Source organism: Octodon degus, unplaced genomic scaffold (assembly GCF_000260255.1).
Source record: "Octodon degus isolate 3935 unplaced genomic scaffold, OctDeg1.0 scaffold00074, whole genome shotgun sequence".
Lineage (NCBI taxonomy): Eukaryota > Metazoa > Chordata > Mammalia > Rodentia > Octodontidae > Octodon > Octodon degus.
The window spans coordinates 2,686,534-2,702,594 of NW_004524650.1; the positions used below are offsets into that span (position 1 = coordinate 2,686,534).

General features: G+C 33.4%; 1 protein-coding gene across 2 annotated transcripts in view; it reads left to right on the top strand.

Moving 5' to 3' along the window:
• The window catches only part of Dpyd (dihydropyrimidine dehydrogenase), a 978,184-nt gene that overhangs the window by 307,355 nt on the left and 654,768 nt on the right, over window positions 1-16,061 (top strand). For both annotated transcript variants that reach the window (XM_023720254.1, XM_023720255.1), the window contains exons 6-7: window positions 2,622-2,818; window positions 12,550-12,631. In XM_023720254.1, coding sequence (XP_023576022.1) covers window positions 2,622-2,818; window positions 12,550-12,631 — 279 coding nt within the window. The remainder of the gene's footprint in view (window positions 1-2,621; window positions 2,819-12,549; window positions 12,632-16,061) is intronic.

Consider the following 16,061-nt stretch of genomic DNA (forward strand, 5'->3'; position numbering starts at 1 on the left):
ATATATATTGCTTTTTACCTGAGTTGCAAAAGAAGCAACTGCTACTTTTTAAAGTCCTATTCTGTGCAATAATACTGTGAGGTAATCTACTAGATACTCAGTTTGATTCAGTTTGTCCATAATGTGAACTTATTCCTAGAACACTGCCATAGTCAAAGGAAAGAACAGCAATGTTTGCTTTCCCTCCCTCCAAGCCTTCCTCCCTGCCTCACTGCCTCCCTGCCTCCCATGCTTCCTTCCTTCTTCCCTCCTGCTCTTTCTTCCTCCTTTCCTCTTTCACTTTCCTTTTTTCCCCCACTCTTTCCTCTTTCATTCTTTTGCCATGTTTGGATTGAACCTAGCACCTCCCCCGTGGTTGGCAAGTACACTAACAGTGAGCTATATTTGAGCCCTGACTTATTCATTCTATCTTCACTATTGTCAATTTTGTTCATATATTTAAAATTATAATTATGATACACATAAGTTCCCAAGTATAAAATGTTGTGAGGTTAACCTTTTATTACTATGAAACTTTCCTTAAACATTAATAATGTTTCTTAGTTTAAAGTCTCATATGTTGGCTATTGCTATACAAATAATAGCTTTCTCTGTGTTAGTGGTTGCATGGCATAACTTTTCCTGTGGTATAAATTTACATCTTTATGTGTCACTTAAGTTGTGGACCTGTTGAAGCTTTTATCCTTTTAATGCAAATTTTTGTCCGTTTATATTTAATGAAATTATTCATGTTTATATTTCCACCTTACTCTTCCTTTCTCACCTTTTCATACCTATTAAATTATTCTTATTTATTTCATTTAAATAAACAAAGAGATTATTAGAATTTCCATTTTCATGTTATCTAGTTATATGGTGCTCTACTAGTTACTGTAGGGATAAAAAAATATCCTTGGCTGATTACAGTCTAATGAATCTTAGGGCTATTACCACTTAAACTGACAATGCTTTTTTCTGGTACAGTTTATCTGTCTTACTCCTCATGCCTTGTGTTATACATTTTAGCTTTATTTTGCTTGTATTCCATGCTGCAGGCACTATTATTTTCTACATTCAATAATTTACATTTTCTAACATATTTAAATCTTTAATGCTTTTTATTCCTTCCTGCTTTGCTGTTTGTGTATCTGGGATAATTCCTTCTACCTAAAAAAAAATTTTTAGTAGTCTTTAGTATTTCCTATATTGCTACCAACAAAGTCTTTCAGAAAATTTTTTCATTCTTCATTCACATGTTTACTGCTGCATAGAGTTCTAGGTATATGTTATTTTCAGTGTGATAGAAATACTGTGTCACATTCTGACTTTGTTGTTCCTTTTGAGGTTAAGGTGTTACCATTATTATTGCTCATTGTCATCACCGTGTCTTTATTAGGTGATTTTAGTATTTGTTTTTTATTTCCCTTTTCAGAAATCTTATTGTGATATTAATAAATAGGATTTTCTTTGTTTAAGGCTTTACCATGGTTGACATCTAGTCCTCTACAGAAGGTCTACTCTGTCATTTGGTGGATTAGTATACAGTGAGGACTAATCACCTTCATTCTGATCTGAGGCTGTTAACTTAAGGCTGGATTGCTTATTTACCTCTGATTTGTCCCATTTTGGGAATGGTTCTACTGTGCAGGTTATTTGATAAGGCTAAAAGATCTTCTTTGTTGTCCAGCTTCTGTATTGCCTTGACCACCAGAGACAGAAAAATTCCATCTGCTTTAGAGAAGTTTTGCTACCCTTAGCTTTGTGTCTTAATCTTACTGAGAATTAAATTCACATCTCTGTACTTTCTTTTCCCACATTGTTGGAATCCCATATTCCCAAATATTCTCTCTAGTTTTGAAGATTGTCACAAATTATCTTGCTTCCCCTTCTGAACTATTGTGCGCTTTGAGATTCTTGACCTTCCTAATTCTCCTGAGCAAAGGTGTCTGGGAAAGTGACGTCTACACTCTTACCTCACTTCTTTTTTCTGTGCCTTTTTCTCTGAGCTTTTAGCACCTCCATGTCTGGTTTGCTTCAGTACATCACTCAAGCCTTAATGAGACTTATATAGGGTTATTCTTTAAAAGCTAGTCCATCAGAGTCAGTATTACTCAGTCACTTCTCTGTGCCAGGTTAGGGACTAAATGCTGGTAGAACAATGGTGAATTTCTTACACATACATTACATTTTCTCTTCAGGCACTAAATTCATGGAACAATCACCTACTTGAGGTAGGCATGGAAGGAGGGACACCAAATCAAAAATACTAATTTTATTTTCTTTTTGAGCCACAGTCCTCATATGTAGTTTAGGCTCTCCTTGAGCTCACTTGTAGCCCAGGCTGGCCTTGAACTCATGGCAATTCTTATACCTTGGTCTCCTGGGTGTTAGTATTATAGGTTTGTGCCACCATTTATAGTTTAGGAGATGTAACTTTTAGAAAGAATTTTAAAGCTTGATATCTAGTCAACCTTTAGACTTTGTCTACTAGACATAATACAAATCCCACATATGTCATATTAATATTGAAAAGGAACTGCTCATTGCTAATTAAAACGCTAATGGAGTTGAGATATTAAAAATGTTTCAGGTTCTAAAATTTAATTTAAAAATTTTAATTATGGCAATTTATTTTCCCATAGGTGTTTAAAAGAATGAACATCCCACAGATCAGAAATCCTTCTCTGCCTCCTGCAGAAAAAATGCCTGAAGCTTATTCTGCAAAAATTGCTCTTTTTGGTGCTGGGCCTGCCAGCATAAGTTGTGCTTCTTTTTTGGCTCGATTAGGCTACTCTGACATCACTATATTTGAGAAACAAGATTACGTTGGTGGCTTAAGGTAATGCCTACAATTAGTGTTTGTAGTGTCAAGAATGATGAGGTAAAACAATGATGAGTATTGTTGTTTCAGAATCATAGAGAAACTGAAACTCACAGATGGTATTTTAAATGTTCTCTCCCAAATGTTCAAATTGTGATTACATTATTCACTTTAATTTTTGCAGTTGGCTGTAAGCAATATTTAAGAATTTATCTGTCAAGTTTTGTGAATTTAAGACAAATCTCAGCAAAACAGTTTTTTGGTTACTAGAAACCAATCATATTAAAAAGTTGTTTCATCCCTGTGGATATTTTCTTTACAGAGATGTATCAGAAAATCATTGATATTTGAGATGGAGACAGCCTAATTTCTTAGAGTATTGGTCCTTTCATTTGTTGTCTGCCCATGTGTCATCCTGCTCATACATTTTTAGTTTGTAGACTTCATAGTCTGCATTTGATTATAATTTTTATCACAGTCTACTAGAAATATTTCCTTTAAATCTATGTTTTGTAATGTCTCTATGTGTAGCAGTTTTTAAATATTTGATGTTGATAAGTGTTACTACTGTAAATCAGTATTCAGGCTCATAGTCATTTTATTCCTGTGTGAATTCATACACAGAAAGGGGAACTGGGGTGGAGGGATAGCTTGGAGGACTAAGCACCTGCCTGGCAAGCTCAAGGATCCTGGTTCAATACCTGGTACCACATACAGTGCTTGCCCATGCTGGGCAAGTGGAGCTGGCAACCGAAACCAGGTGTGGTGGTGCACGCCTGTAATCTCAGTGTTGGGGAGGTTGAGATAGGAGGATCACTACAAATCCAAGCTGCATAGCGAGAACCTGTACCAAATGAATAAATAAATAAATAAAATATTTTTTAAAGAGAAAATAAAAAGAAATCAAAACTGGGCATTGTGTCCGTGATTTTCAGATGTTTAGGCCAAACATAATTATAATGTACTTTATTTAAGATAAATGGTTGACATCTAGCAGAAAAGTATAAAAACGAAATATAAGAAGTAAAGCCATGCTGTTATGTTGAGCTATATGCACGTAGGTCAACCATTTCTGACATTGCCAGTCAAGCAGAAGACCCACTCTATTATGGGCTACTGGACTCTTTTAGAATATTTTGCTGAGTTTATACACCTATAATATTGAAATAACGGAACTTAACAAAAAAAAGGGGACATAGATGAATGTCCGTTTTGTATCTGTGTATTCAAAGTGGTTAGGATAGATATATAGTTACATTCTCTTAATGAATAGAGGGATTTGTTCTAATGGTATTTGTAAATAGGATATCATGTCCACATCTTGTACAGCAATTAACCACTAGGAAGAATGTATGCAATGTGTTAAATATTGAAACTGTCCCACCAATTTGATTTGAAACTGTGTCATTGCTATTCGTTTGTCAGTAAAATTATGAAAAAAGAAAATAAATGGTTGAGTTCAATCCCTGGCTCTGCCGCCCCCAAAAATTTAAAAAATAAAATAAATGGAATTCTATATTGGCCATTATTAAATGTATCATCCAAATATAATAGTATGAGTAAGGTATATATATTGCTTAAAACATTTAATATAAAACAAAAAGCAATTTTATATTACTTAATATTTATAAATTTTAATTGTTTTCCCTAAGTGCATTATTTTATATTCACAAACCAAGGATTGTGAATTATAAGCATTGGGAACATTTTTCCACCAGCATTTAAAATTTTTGTAGGTACTAAAATATTTGTTAAGCAAGTTTGTCATATATTATGTTCATAGAATATACTTTTAATCAAATTTTGACTAAAGTCTGTGGTGATTCACATGTTTATCAGTATTTGTAAATATGTGGCAATAAATACACGAATTGGGCACTATGGTAAACCCAAGTATATAAAATTATCAATTTTTCATTGATAGATATATTTTGGTATATATTATATATGTAAGTTATTAAATAATATGAAACTATTTAAATCACCATGCAAAAATATCATGTAATTAGAAAATATTTTAGCAAAAATGTGAAGCATAAATAACCTCATTGCCACAAAATAATTATTTTCCATGTTGAGGTTTCATTCACTTTTGACTCAAAGGGGTTACACATATTTTATGAATTATTTTTCATAGGAAATAAAATACTTAAGATATTATTTACTCAGAAGGATTTAGAATATTTAATGGCATGTTATCATGGCTTTATTAATTAGGAAAATGTAATCTATTAACAACAGATGTAAAGCATTGTAGGACTTTTTCAGTTACACACATCACCGAATATGTGAGCTAATCTGAAAACCGTGGACTTAATTGTTGTGTACCTTAGTAGACTAATAAAAATCTTTTTGCTTTTTAATTGCATTTTCACAAGAAGCCTAAAGTGGAGCCATCCATGTTTCTGAATTATTTTGCTACCAATTTTATTAGATGATTATGGTTATTAGGACCATTGTATTTGTTTTTCATTCACATGCAGGTTAGATATTTTTAAATTATAGAAATTGTCCCTAAATTTTCATTTTTATATATTTGTTGAACATTTTTAGTGGGGTACACTGCACTGGTTTTATGAGATTGTACTTCTTGATAATTTTTTTCCAAATTTTATCTTCCTTCTTTTGCCTTTGAACTTTTGCAGTACCTAAGAACAATATGCAATGTTTAATGAATATTGTTTTGTCCTACACATTAGTAGTAGCAGTCCAAGTTACTATTACAGGATTATTAATCTGACATGAATTTAGCCAGAATTATAACAAAACATTCCTCTGTTTCTTCAATTATATATACCTCTCATTCACTCATATTTTCAGAGTGGCTAAAAAAATATCAAGTTATTACTTTTTTTAAACAGAGTACAAATTAGAAATAAACAAAAATAACAAATGGTACAAAATTTCACTGAACAAAGTAATATGAATTTCATAGTATTTTTTATAATACATAGTGTTATCTTCCAACCTGTTATTCATATTACTAGATATATGCATGTAATATTGGAAGACAGAATAAAGAACAAAGTGTATAAGAAATTAAGAAAAGAAAATGTACAAACAATTGAAAAAAGGAGGGAAAACAAATTAATTATTATCTGCTTAATTATTTCCATAGATCAGTGGAAATGCACAGTACAATTATCCAAACTGTCCTGCTTACATACATAGATACAACTCTTCCCCCCAACCCTCTCCTATCCTTCTGCTCAACTCAGTAACTCTTTACTTTTGAATCAGTTCATTTCTTTTTCCCATTTGAAATCAATTCCTTAAAGAGATGAAACCAACTTTTATTTGTCCTACTTTGCATTCAGATAGATTTTTTATCTTTGCTGAATTAGTATCTAAGTAAAGATCACTACAGTCAGTGATAAAAGTCCAGAAGTTAATTTCCATTGTATTGAAATTAATCCACTGATTATTTTGTTCTCACAGCAAATTCATAGAATAATCAATAGCATTACTTTTCCCAAACATGTCTTCTGTGTTAAACATGGTGTTAAAATGTCACAAGAAATTTAGAGGCAGATTTCAAAAATAAATGGTGCTGAGTTTTCTCAGTATGCACGCACATATTTCCTGATGAATTGTGTAAAATTTAATATTTATGAATTATGATACTATGTTAAATAGAACAGTTAGTAACATACTGTACCTTCAGATAATTATTTAAAACATTATGCGTTGGCCAGAAAGCTCAGTGGTCAGTAACTGCTTAGGCAGACAGAGTTCAATCGCTGGCATACCGTGCCAGCCCCACCCCCAAGGCACACTGAGATGGCAATTAAAACTGGGCGCGCACCTGTAATCCCAGCACTTGGGAGGCTGAAAACTGGAGAATCACTGAGTCTGATCTATATAGTGAGACCCTGTAGAGCCTATACTAAATAAAAAAAAATAACAATAATAATAAAATAGTAGGGGCCGGGAGATGGCTCAGTGGAATAAGCGTTCCCTGGCAAGTGCAAGGGCCTGAGTTCAATCCCCGGTTCTGAAACAAAAAAAGAAAGAAATTAATAATAATAATAATAATAATAATAATAATAATAACAGTGTTCTCATTATATAAATTGTATTTCATGTTGATTTTTAGTAAAGAAAAAATATAACCTATTTTAAACAGCTATAGTCATAGAAAATATTTTGACAATGTATGATCACAAATGATAGTGCAGATTTGAAACTGAAACCTAGCTCTGTCAGAGCATGAGAACTGTACTTTAAAAGAATGAGCAGAAGTTGTTATAAGTAAATTCTATCACACATATTAGAAAAATAATTTTCATGTTACCTGACATCCCACTAACTGTATACAAGGTTTATGGTTGCTGTAACAAAATTTGTATTCAAAAATCTTACATTGTTAAAACGTGTATAAGTAGAAGAAGAAAACATTTTCATAGTTAGAAGAAACTTGGTAAGTAATCATCCCTACCAAATTCTGACATATATGTTTTTATCTTCTTATTTTCATCCAATATTCATGGATACTCCAAGTTACTTTCTTATATTCAAGTGCTATCTACATATAAATTATTTGAACATATGTGTCTGCCCTGAGTGCTCTCTGTCCCTAGCAACAGATCCATGCACTCATAGCCTAGGTATCTCTTCATAACTTTGCATGTGCCAATTCTCTTTCTTTTTGAGCTCACCATCTCCAGGTGTGGTCAGCTGCAGCAAATATGAGAACTACCTGTCTTACTCTTCGGTGTCCTGGCATTTGTATTTCATGAGTATTTTTAAAGTGTTATCTAACAACTCCATTTCTGAGGGTATTTGCCACTCGTGTTCCACGTCACTGTGAAGGCTCCAGAAGGACCTCTTGGCTTATCTTGATTTATCTTTTCAGAAACATTGTTTTAGTTTCCAAATCATATTATATTGTTTCTCTTTGTGATACATACAGTTCTGCTTGACCTCACCTTTCATGAAAGTGAGGTAGTTCTTACCATTTCTTCAATCTTGCCTTCCATTATTATTTATTAAACACCTACTTTATGCTAGTAGTTCTTGCACCAGATCTACAGGGATGAATAACACATAATGGTTACTCAAATATGACTTATTTCCTAGAGATGAAAATACAGATAACAAGGACATAATAAGACAAGTATAGACTGTGTCAGATGATGATAAAAAAGAGTGTTTTCAGAAATATTAGTTTTGATGAGAAATAGAGCACTATCATGGTATTGATCACTCTACTGATTATAAATTTAAATATTCACATACCAAAGTATTTTCACTTGTGTGTTGAAGACTCAGGACATAGGAGAACCTGTACTGCAACATCATGTGACTCAGTTGTGTTCCAAATTTTCTGATCAAGGAGATTATGGGGCCACAGAGGAAAGTGATCGATGATGTAGAGTGTGACTAAAGAGAGTCACATGGAGAGAAAACATTCTCTTAGGCTTTCACAGAGAGCAGATTGGTCAAGCAATGGCCGTGACTCATCCACATGGCTGACACTGACAAAGGATCTATAAACTGCGGTACTGGGTTTCAGGATAAATCTTGAGGGGATTTGACTGACCTTGTCAGATACAAAAGTTATATTTCTTGTTATATAGGTCTTGCTTTATCTTGGTCTTTACCATCCAACAGAAAAGTATAAAAACAAACTATGAAAAGTAAAGCCGTATTAATATGCTGAGCTGTAAAAAGCTCACATCAACAACTTCTGACATTGCCAGTCCTATGGAAAACCCACCAGTATTATGGACTACTGGACTATATTGGAATATTTTGCTGAATTCACGCACCTACAATATTTACATGACAATGGAATACCCTTCTCTGACAAAACTAAACAAAAAAGAGGATACAAGTGAATGACCATTTTATATCTGTGTATTGAAAATAGGGTAGATATACAGCTACATTCCCTTAATTCAATGAGTAGAGAGATTTGTTCTAATAGTGTTTGTGGACATGATATCATGTCTGCATCTTGTACAATGAATAATCACTGAGACAACAATATGCAATGTATTAATTGTTGAGGCTGTGTTAGTAACTGGTTTTGAAACTGTCTCATTGCTATTTGTTTCTCAATAAAATTATTTAAAAAACTGCAGGAGAGATCACTGCACCTCAGCATTGTATATTCAAATGGGCGGTCCATTGATTATGAGCATTTTTTTTTATCACTGCACCACTTTTTCCCAAATCTCAGGCAGCACTGTTGGAAAAGGTCCACCTAGAGGAAGAAATGGAAGTAACTAAAAGTCATTTCCTTGAGACTCAGTTAACTACTTTTGCCCTAGTAAAATCTAGCCTGGGGAAGATCCTTGGGACTCCAGAGCTGATATCCATTGGCTCAATCTCTAGAAATGTCTTGGGCCAAACAGAAATTTGTACCCTCAGCAAAATGAACTTGTGTTCTAGACCACATCACCTTTGGCCAAAGGTAAACGCTTTGGGTTTAGAAGAAACCATGGCAGCATTGGATTTAAACTTCATTTCCAGCTTTGTCAAAGCCTCTTTAGGCAGCCAAGGTACAGCATCCATAACTTTCATCCATGTATAGTGTCTTCTACAACATCCCTGCAATGTGGGAACCTTGAAACTTTGCAACATCTACAAAAATCTCAGAGCAAGGAACTGAAAGAGGGGAGCACCTTTCCAGAATTGCTGGACAAGTTTTCCTAATACATATATTTTAATGTATGATCATAGGGATCAAGAGTATTTGGAGACATATTATGTTACAGAGTAGACAAAATAAATGGCCTGCAATTGAGATTATGAACACTGAATTCATTATAACTACTTTAATGGCACTAACTGAACTTCAAGAAAATACAGAGAAGTAATTCAAATTCAGCAGAGAAGTTTGATAGAGAGCGTAAGATAAGAAAAATATCATATATATCATGATACTAAGTAAAGAAGGCATGGAGAAGAGACTATGGGTGTTGAACCAGTCAGAAAATGGAATTGTCTGCAGACCAGTGACAGGGGGAAATCAAAGTTGAGTTTAAGACATGATAATTTGAAATAGCTATTTTATGCCTGGGTGGATATAAAGGTTAAGAAATTAAATTCAAGTATAAAAATGTCAGAGTCATTATATGCTAATAGTGTTAAAGCTGTAAGACATCTTACCTGCATGATTACCTTACTGCACAAAAAAGCCTTCTTTTGTAACTCTGGTTGACATTTGTTATTTTCCTTTTATCTGCTTATAATGTGCATATATAGTATCTCTTATCTGTTTGTTGATTCCCCCCCCATATCGTATTTGTAGCAGTCCTGTCATCATCTCCTGCTTGTTTTCTAGTGGCCAAACTTATCTAGCATTTTGAGTGACCACTATTTGCTTGAGGAGATGCTGGGAAGTGTGATTTTCTCACTATTATTCATTTAACACAGGAGCCAAGTAGGGTTCTGAGTGTGGGTGACAATATTGTTATGGCAGCATGGACTTCTAAGAACTCAGAAGGATGCTCAGAAAACTGGCAACCTGCTTTCTCTTGTGCTCACTTCATTATGCAAAGTTATATTGCTACAGATCTTGACTTTTCCTTCCTCATTTCTCACGGTCTTCCATTTATGTACTCCTGTCGCTCTGTCCAAAATAAAAGTTGTTTCTACTTGATCTTCCGCTTGATCTGAATTATTTCTTAAATTAGTTATTGGCCAGTGTTAGCAACATTTTTTAAAAAACTCTATCAACTTCTACTTATATCAAATAAAAACCCCAGAGTAGGGCATAGCCACAGGAAAGTGTTCAATCTCCAAATATGTCTGGATAGATATAAATCCTTACTTTAATGTAATTGACTTAGCAGTGTTTGATTTTTGTCCCATTGTCTTTGCTTTCCTTTCTAAAGTTTTGAAAACCTAAATGAGCCTCCAATTACAGGCTGTTTTTAATATCTGTCACAGAGCCCATGACTGTCAAGACCGAATATTCGTTTGTGTCTACATGTCATCTGTAGTATTTAAGAATCTTTGTGCTTCAAAGGCAACACCTATGTGCCAATAGCAGAAGAACCAGGATAATGCACTTGGAGTTGACAAATCAGCTTGGGGTGATCCTATCTTGAGCCTAGACCTAAATTTGCTTGCACACATGACCTTATATTTCTAGCTAGATGGAAATTCTATTTATAAATAACTTTAATTTTATAGTCATTTGTACATTTTAGAGTCATTGTAATATTGTATTTGGCACTTTTCATATCCCTGAATGTTTTTGCTTGTTGATTGCTTGAAGTATACTGCAATTCTTATGACCAAAGAATGAGAAAACTCCATGTACACTTTAGAAAACTTTTCATTGGATAATTAAGAAGGCTTATCTTCAATAAATTTCCATTTTAAAACTTACTATTAGGTTTCTCCTATAAGACTAAACATGAGGGCTGGCCAAATAGCTCAACAGGGGGCTTTGATCCCTGGGCCTGCTGTGCCGGCCCCGACTCTGGATTGCGCTGAGACGACGATTGACATTTTCTTTATTTGTTCATCTGTTGGGGGACAAATAGGTCACCTCCATGATTTAGCGCCTATGACTTTTACTGCTATCAACATAGGTGTACATGTATCACTTAATATGTCTTTAAATCTTTTTGGAAAATATCAAGTAGAGGAATAGCTGTGTAAAATGAAATTGCTACCTTTACTTTTGAGAGAAATATCTCTGTTTATTTCCATTGTCTGTACTAGTTTACATTCCCAATAAAAATGGAGAAGGGATCCTTTTTCCCCCTCAGCCTCAACAGAAAGTGTTATTCTTTGATTTGATGATAGCCATTTTTATGGAGTAAGGCAGAATTTCAAAGTACTTTAATTTGTATTTCTCTAATGGTAGAAATATTGAACCTTTCTACGTTTATTCATTGGCCATTTCTACTGTTCTGTGAGGTGTTTATTCATATCAATTGCCCAGTTTTTATTGTATCTCCTATTTTCAGGTTCTAAATATTTTGGATTCTTTATAAATACTAAATATTAGTGCTTTGTTTGAGGACTAACTGGTCATTCTTTTCCCCATTCTGTAAGTGTTTCTTTACTCTATTGGTTCTTTCTTTGGCTTTGTATAATGTTTTTAATTGGATGGAATTCCATTTGTTGATACTTGATATTATTTCTTATGCAACTGGGGTTGTGTTCTGGAAGCATTGCTTATGATTATATCTTCAGGAGTTGTACCTTTTTATCTTCCAATATATTGTTTCTCTTCTAATACATAGCATATATGTCTATTAACCTTTGTCTGTATTTTCTTCAATGTTTCCCATATGATTTTATTATTTTAGGAATTTATAGATGTAAAATTAATCATCAGAATATACAATTAAAAAGTTAAAAATTTACCACTTTATTTATTTTAATCCATTTTAAAGAGAAAAAAAGAAATTAATATGAAAGCATTTCAAAACAGGCTAATAGGAGAGTAACAATAATTAATATAATGCCTATTGTTAGGTCCATAGTATTTACACAGAACATAAGATATAGGCGTGAAATACAGTCCAAACCACATTAGTACAAACCTTTCTTTTCAATGATGTTTATAATTTTATATGACTTTTTACGGTACCTTTTTAATTTATATAATATTTTACAATAGCAATGAAAATGTGGACACACTCATTCTCCCATTATGTGATGTATGAATGCCTATAGGAAAAATACTGATTCCTTTAATAATGATCAATAAATAGCTGGTGCATGTTTCAAGATTGGTAATTTTTTCACTAATGTTTCCTTTTTCTCTCTTTCTTTTTCAGTACTTCAGAAATCCCTCAGTTCCGGCTTCCATATGATGTAGTGAATTTTGAGATGGAGCTTATGAAGGATCTTGGCATAAAGGTAAGCAACCAAACAACACCTACCTTGCTCAAAAAGATGGGAATAACTGCTACTCTGAAGACTAGCAGCAAATGGCATGCATTTTAGGAAAGAATAATTAAAAGCAACACAAGGCAGAAGCAGAAAGGCGCTTTCCTTTGCTGAGGGCATTTGTCTGTCTACTGTCTGAATGCCACTAGCCTGGAAAAGGGCAATCAATAGTTCTCATCTGGCAAGCCTGCATGTGATTAATTGTCTGTAAGAAACAAATTCCTAAATTGCTTTAGGGGTTCAGTGCAGCTAATAGAAGGATTTGGTTATTTTAATCACATTTCTTCATGCAAGTTGTATGTATCTGAAGTATTAGTATTTCACGATTTGGAACACACTTTCTTACAGAATTTCATTGCATTTATTTTATACATGTCATCATTGCTCAAGTGATGACCCTTTCTCCACATAAGCAGTAAATGATTGGTATAGAAAACAACAACTTTGTACTTTGTATTTTGTGAACTATTGTGTTGTTCTCTTAAAGGTGAGAAAGTCAAATATTGTATTTATAGACTATAGCTCTAGATATTCTTACTATGTTAGTTACAAGTCGTATGCTCTGGCTCTTCACTTGAGCATGTTAATTTGTTGCAACAATAATAATTTCTGTGTAACAATAGAAAATTGATGTACTGTGATTTACATAATATATTTTGTGAATACATACAGAAGATATCATGAAAAGTAGTTAACAAGCTACTCTGAACACATTAACTTTAAGGAAGTGGAAATCAATGAAAGTGGAAAAACTCAAGTCATATTTTATGCCTTTGAGCTAATATTTATAGTTTACTGTACAGTAGTTTCCTGGTAAAACTTTTACATAAAGTTGCTTAAAAAAAAAAAGAACCAAAGAAAAAGGCCAGTAGAGACCACAAGGGTGGGAGGCACAAGGGAACAGGGAATATGTTAGAATGAAGATGTGGTATGTACCTCTATCAACACCTCATGAGGAAGGTAATCATTATGTACTGCAGACGTGTACTAATACAAATAATTGAGGAAAAAACCCACAGTGTTCAAAATGACAGTGTTGGGCTGGGAATGTAGCTCAGTTGCTAGTGGGAGAAGCTGAGTTTGATTCCTGGTAGAAAAAAAAATAATGACAGTGTTCAAAATACATGATTTAGGGGTGATAATTTACAAAATTATATTCTGGGTGATTCTTTAAATGTATTTCATTTTTATTTCAATTCCTACATAATTCTCATTACATTAGGAAAGAATAATTTCCTGACACTTCAAAGTAATGTATTTCATGTGCCTAACAAAGACAAATCAGAAATTATTGCATTCTAAGATTTCTTATATGTAACAGCAAAATTGCAATCTATTTCACTGGATCATATATAGTTCATAAATTAGAGGGTATATTTCCTTTGTATTTGTAAACTAGACAACTTACTGAGTACAGTCATGCACTTTCTAATTTTGTAGTTAGAGAGCTTTTACAAACTCATTAACATCTTTAGAATTTTTCAATATTTTTTCAAAATATGCTGCTGCTATTGGGGTAAAATATATATGTTTTCATATGAAAACATGCATATCATATGATATAACTGGAAGCATATAAGAATCTAGTAATACAGATTACCTGTGACAAGTTATGGGAAGAACTTGTCACCATATTATATGTTTTGATTTTAAAATCTATGAATTAAAATAATAAATAATAAATTCTTTGAATTTATGATATTATTGAGAAAAAAACTACAAAGAGAAACCCTCTCAGTTTGTTTTATAGGTGAAAGGGACAAGTTACTCCATGCTTTGTAAATACTGATTGCAATTGTGGAGCGAGACAGCAGTAAGATTCTTTTCTACTTGTGGACTTAGATACATTCGTAGGGCAGTCTTAAAGGTTTTATGACCTCTTGACTTCAGTGTTAAGAGGCTCTGCTTTCAAAGGGGTCACGTCATTCTGCTTCTCCTTATAATCTGCGTTCTCTTTGTCCCTCTCAACTAACAATATACAGTCCACAATAATTTCCTCGCAATAAAATGACATTTGCTGTGGTTTCTTACTGACTCTTGGGCTCCATTCAGTGCATGAAATCTCTGTGGTTTTTATGGTTTAGCATTATTCTGCTTATCCTACTTTTTCTAATAGGTTTATTTTATTTATTTAAGATATATACTTTAGACAAACAGTATGTTAAAGAGAGAACACTCTAGAACCAGTCTTCTTTTAAACATTGGACCTTTATAATAGTTTAATAATCAATCATTCAAATATGATAAAGTAATCATGTATTTTTTTGCTTTTTACTTTCTTATTTTCTCCATTTTTATTAGTACTTTTATTACATGTACTTTTATTAGTACATGTTTGCAATTCATGCAGTTTACAGTCATCTTGGCGAGTAGTCACATGTACATGCCACAGATTTTTAATCCCCTTCAACTTCTTTCCTCCCTCCCCATTCCTCCTTCTTCTCTCCCTTACCCCCTTCCTCTAAAGCCCCTGTCCAACTATTCACTCTTGTCAATATTATTAATGTTAGTCCACGTTATACTTATAATGCTTACATTAATTGAGGTTATCTGGTTCCTGTGTGTGGAATATCTATGCACTACTTGCTTCCCCTGTCCCTCCTCCTCACACCTCATTCTCATTCCATTGGACATTTTCCATATGATGAGATCGATCCTCTTGGCCCCTCCATCCATCCTTTATTATTCTGCTCATTTGTACTTTGCCTCACTTAAATGAAAGATACAATATGATATTTGAGCTTGTGCATCTGGTATATTTAACTCAATGTCATATTTCCTAGATGCATCCATTTTCCTACTAGTGTTTCAAATCTGTTAAGCTTCTTAACAGAATAATATTCCAGTAGCAAATACATAATACACGTTCTTTATTCTATCATCCATTGGCAAGTATAGTTTGTTTCCAGGATTTAGCTATTACAAACTGTGCTGCTAGAAACATTGGTGTGCACCAATTGCTATAGTATGATGACGTAAGCTCTTTGAAGAAGATACCTAGCATGGTGATTGTTGGGTTTTACGGAATTTCTAGTTTTAGCTTTTTGAGAAATCTCCATACCAATCTCCATGGTGGCTGTCCTAGTTTACATCCCCCTCAACAATGGAAAAGGGGTCCTTTATTGTGACATGCTAGACAGCATTTGTTATTGATTGATTTCTTAGTGATTGGCATTTTTTCTGCAGTAAGTTAAAATCTTAGCATTTTTAAATTTGCATTTCTTCAGTGGAAATAATCATACATTACACAGTTAAATTTATTCTAGTCTAGTATCAATGATCTCTTTCCTATTTAATTACTTTACTTTATTTCATGTGTGACAGCTGATTAGCTCTTTTTAAGTAGTAAGATGAATCTAGGAAGTAAAGTATCATGTCAAAGAAAATAATGAAGACGTTA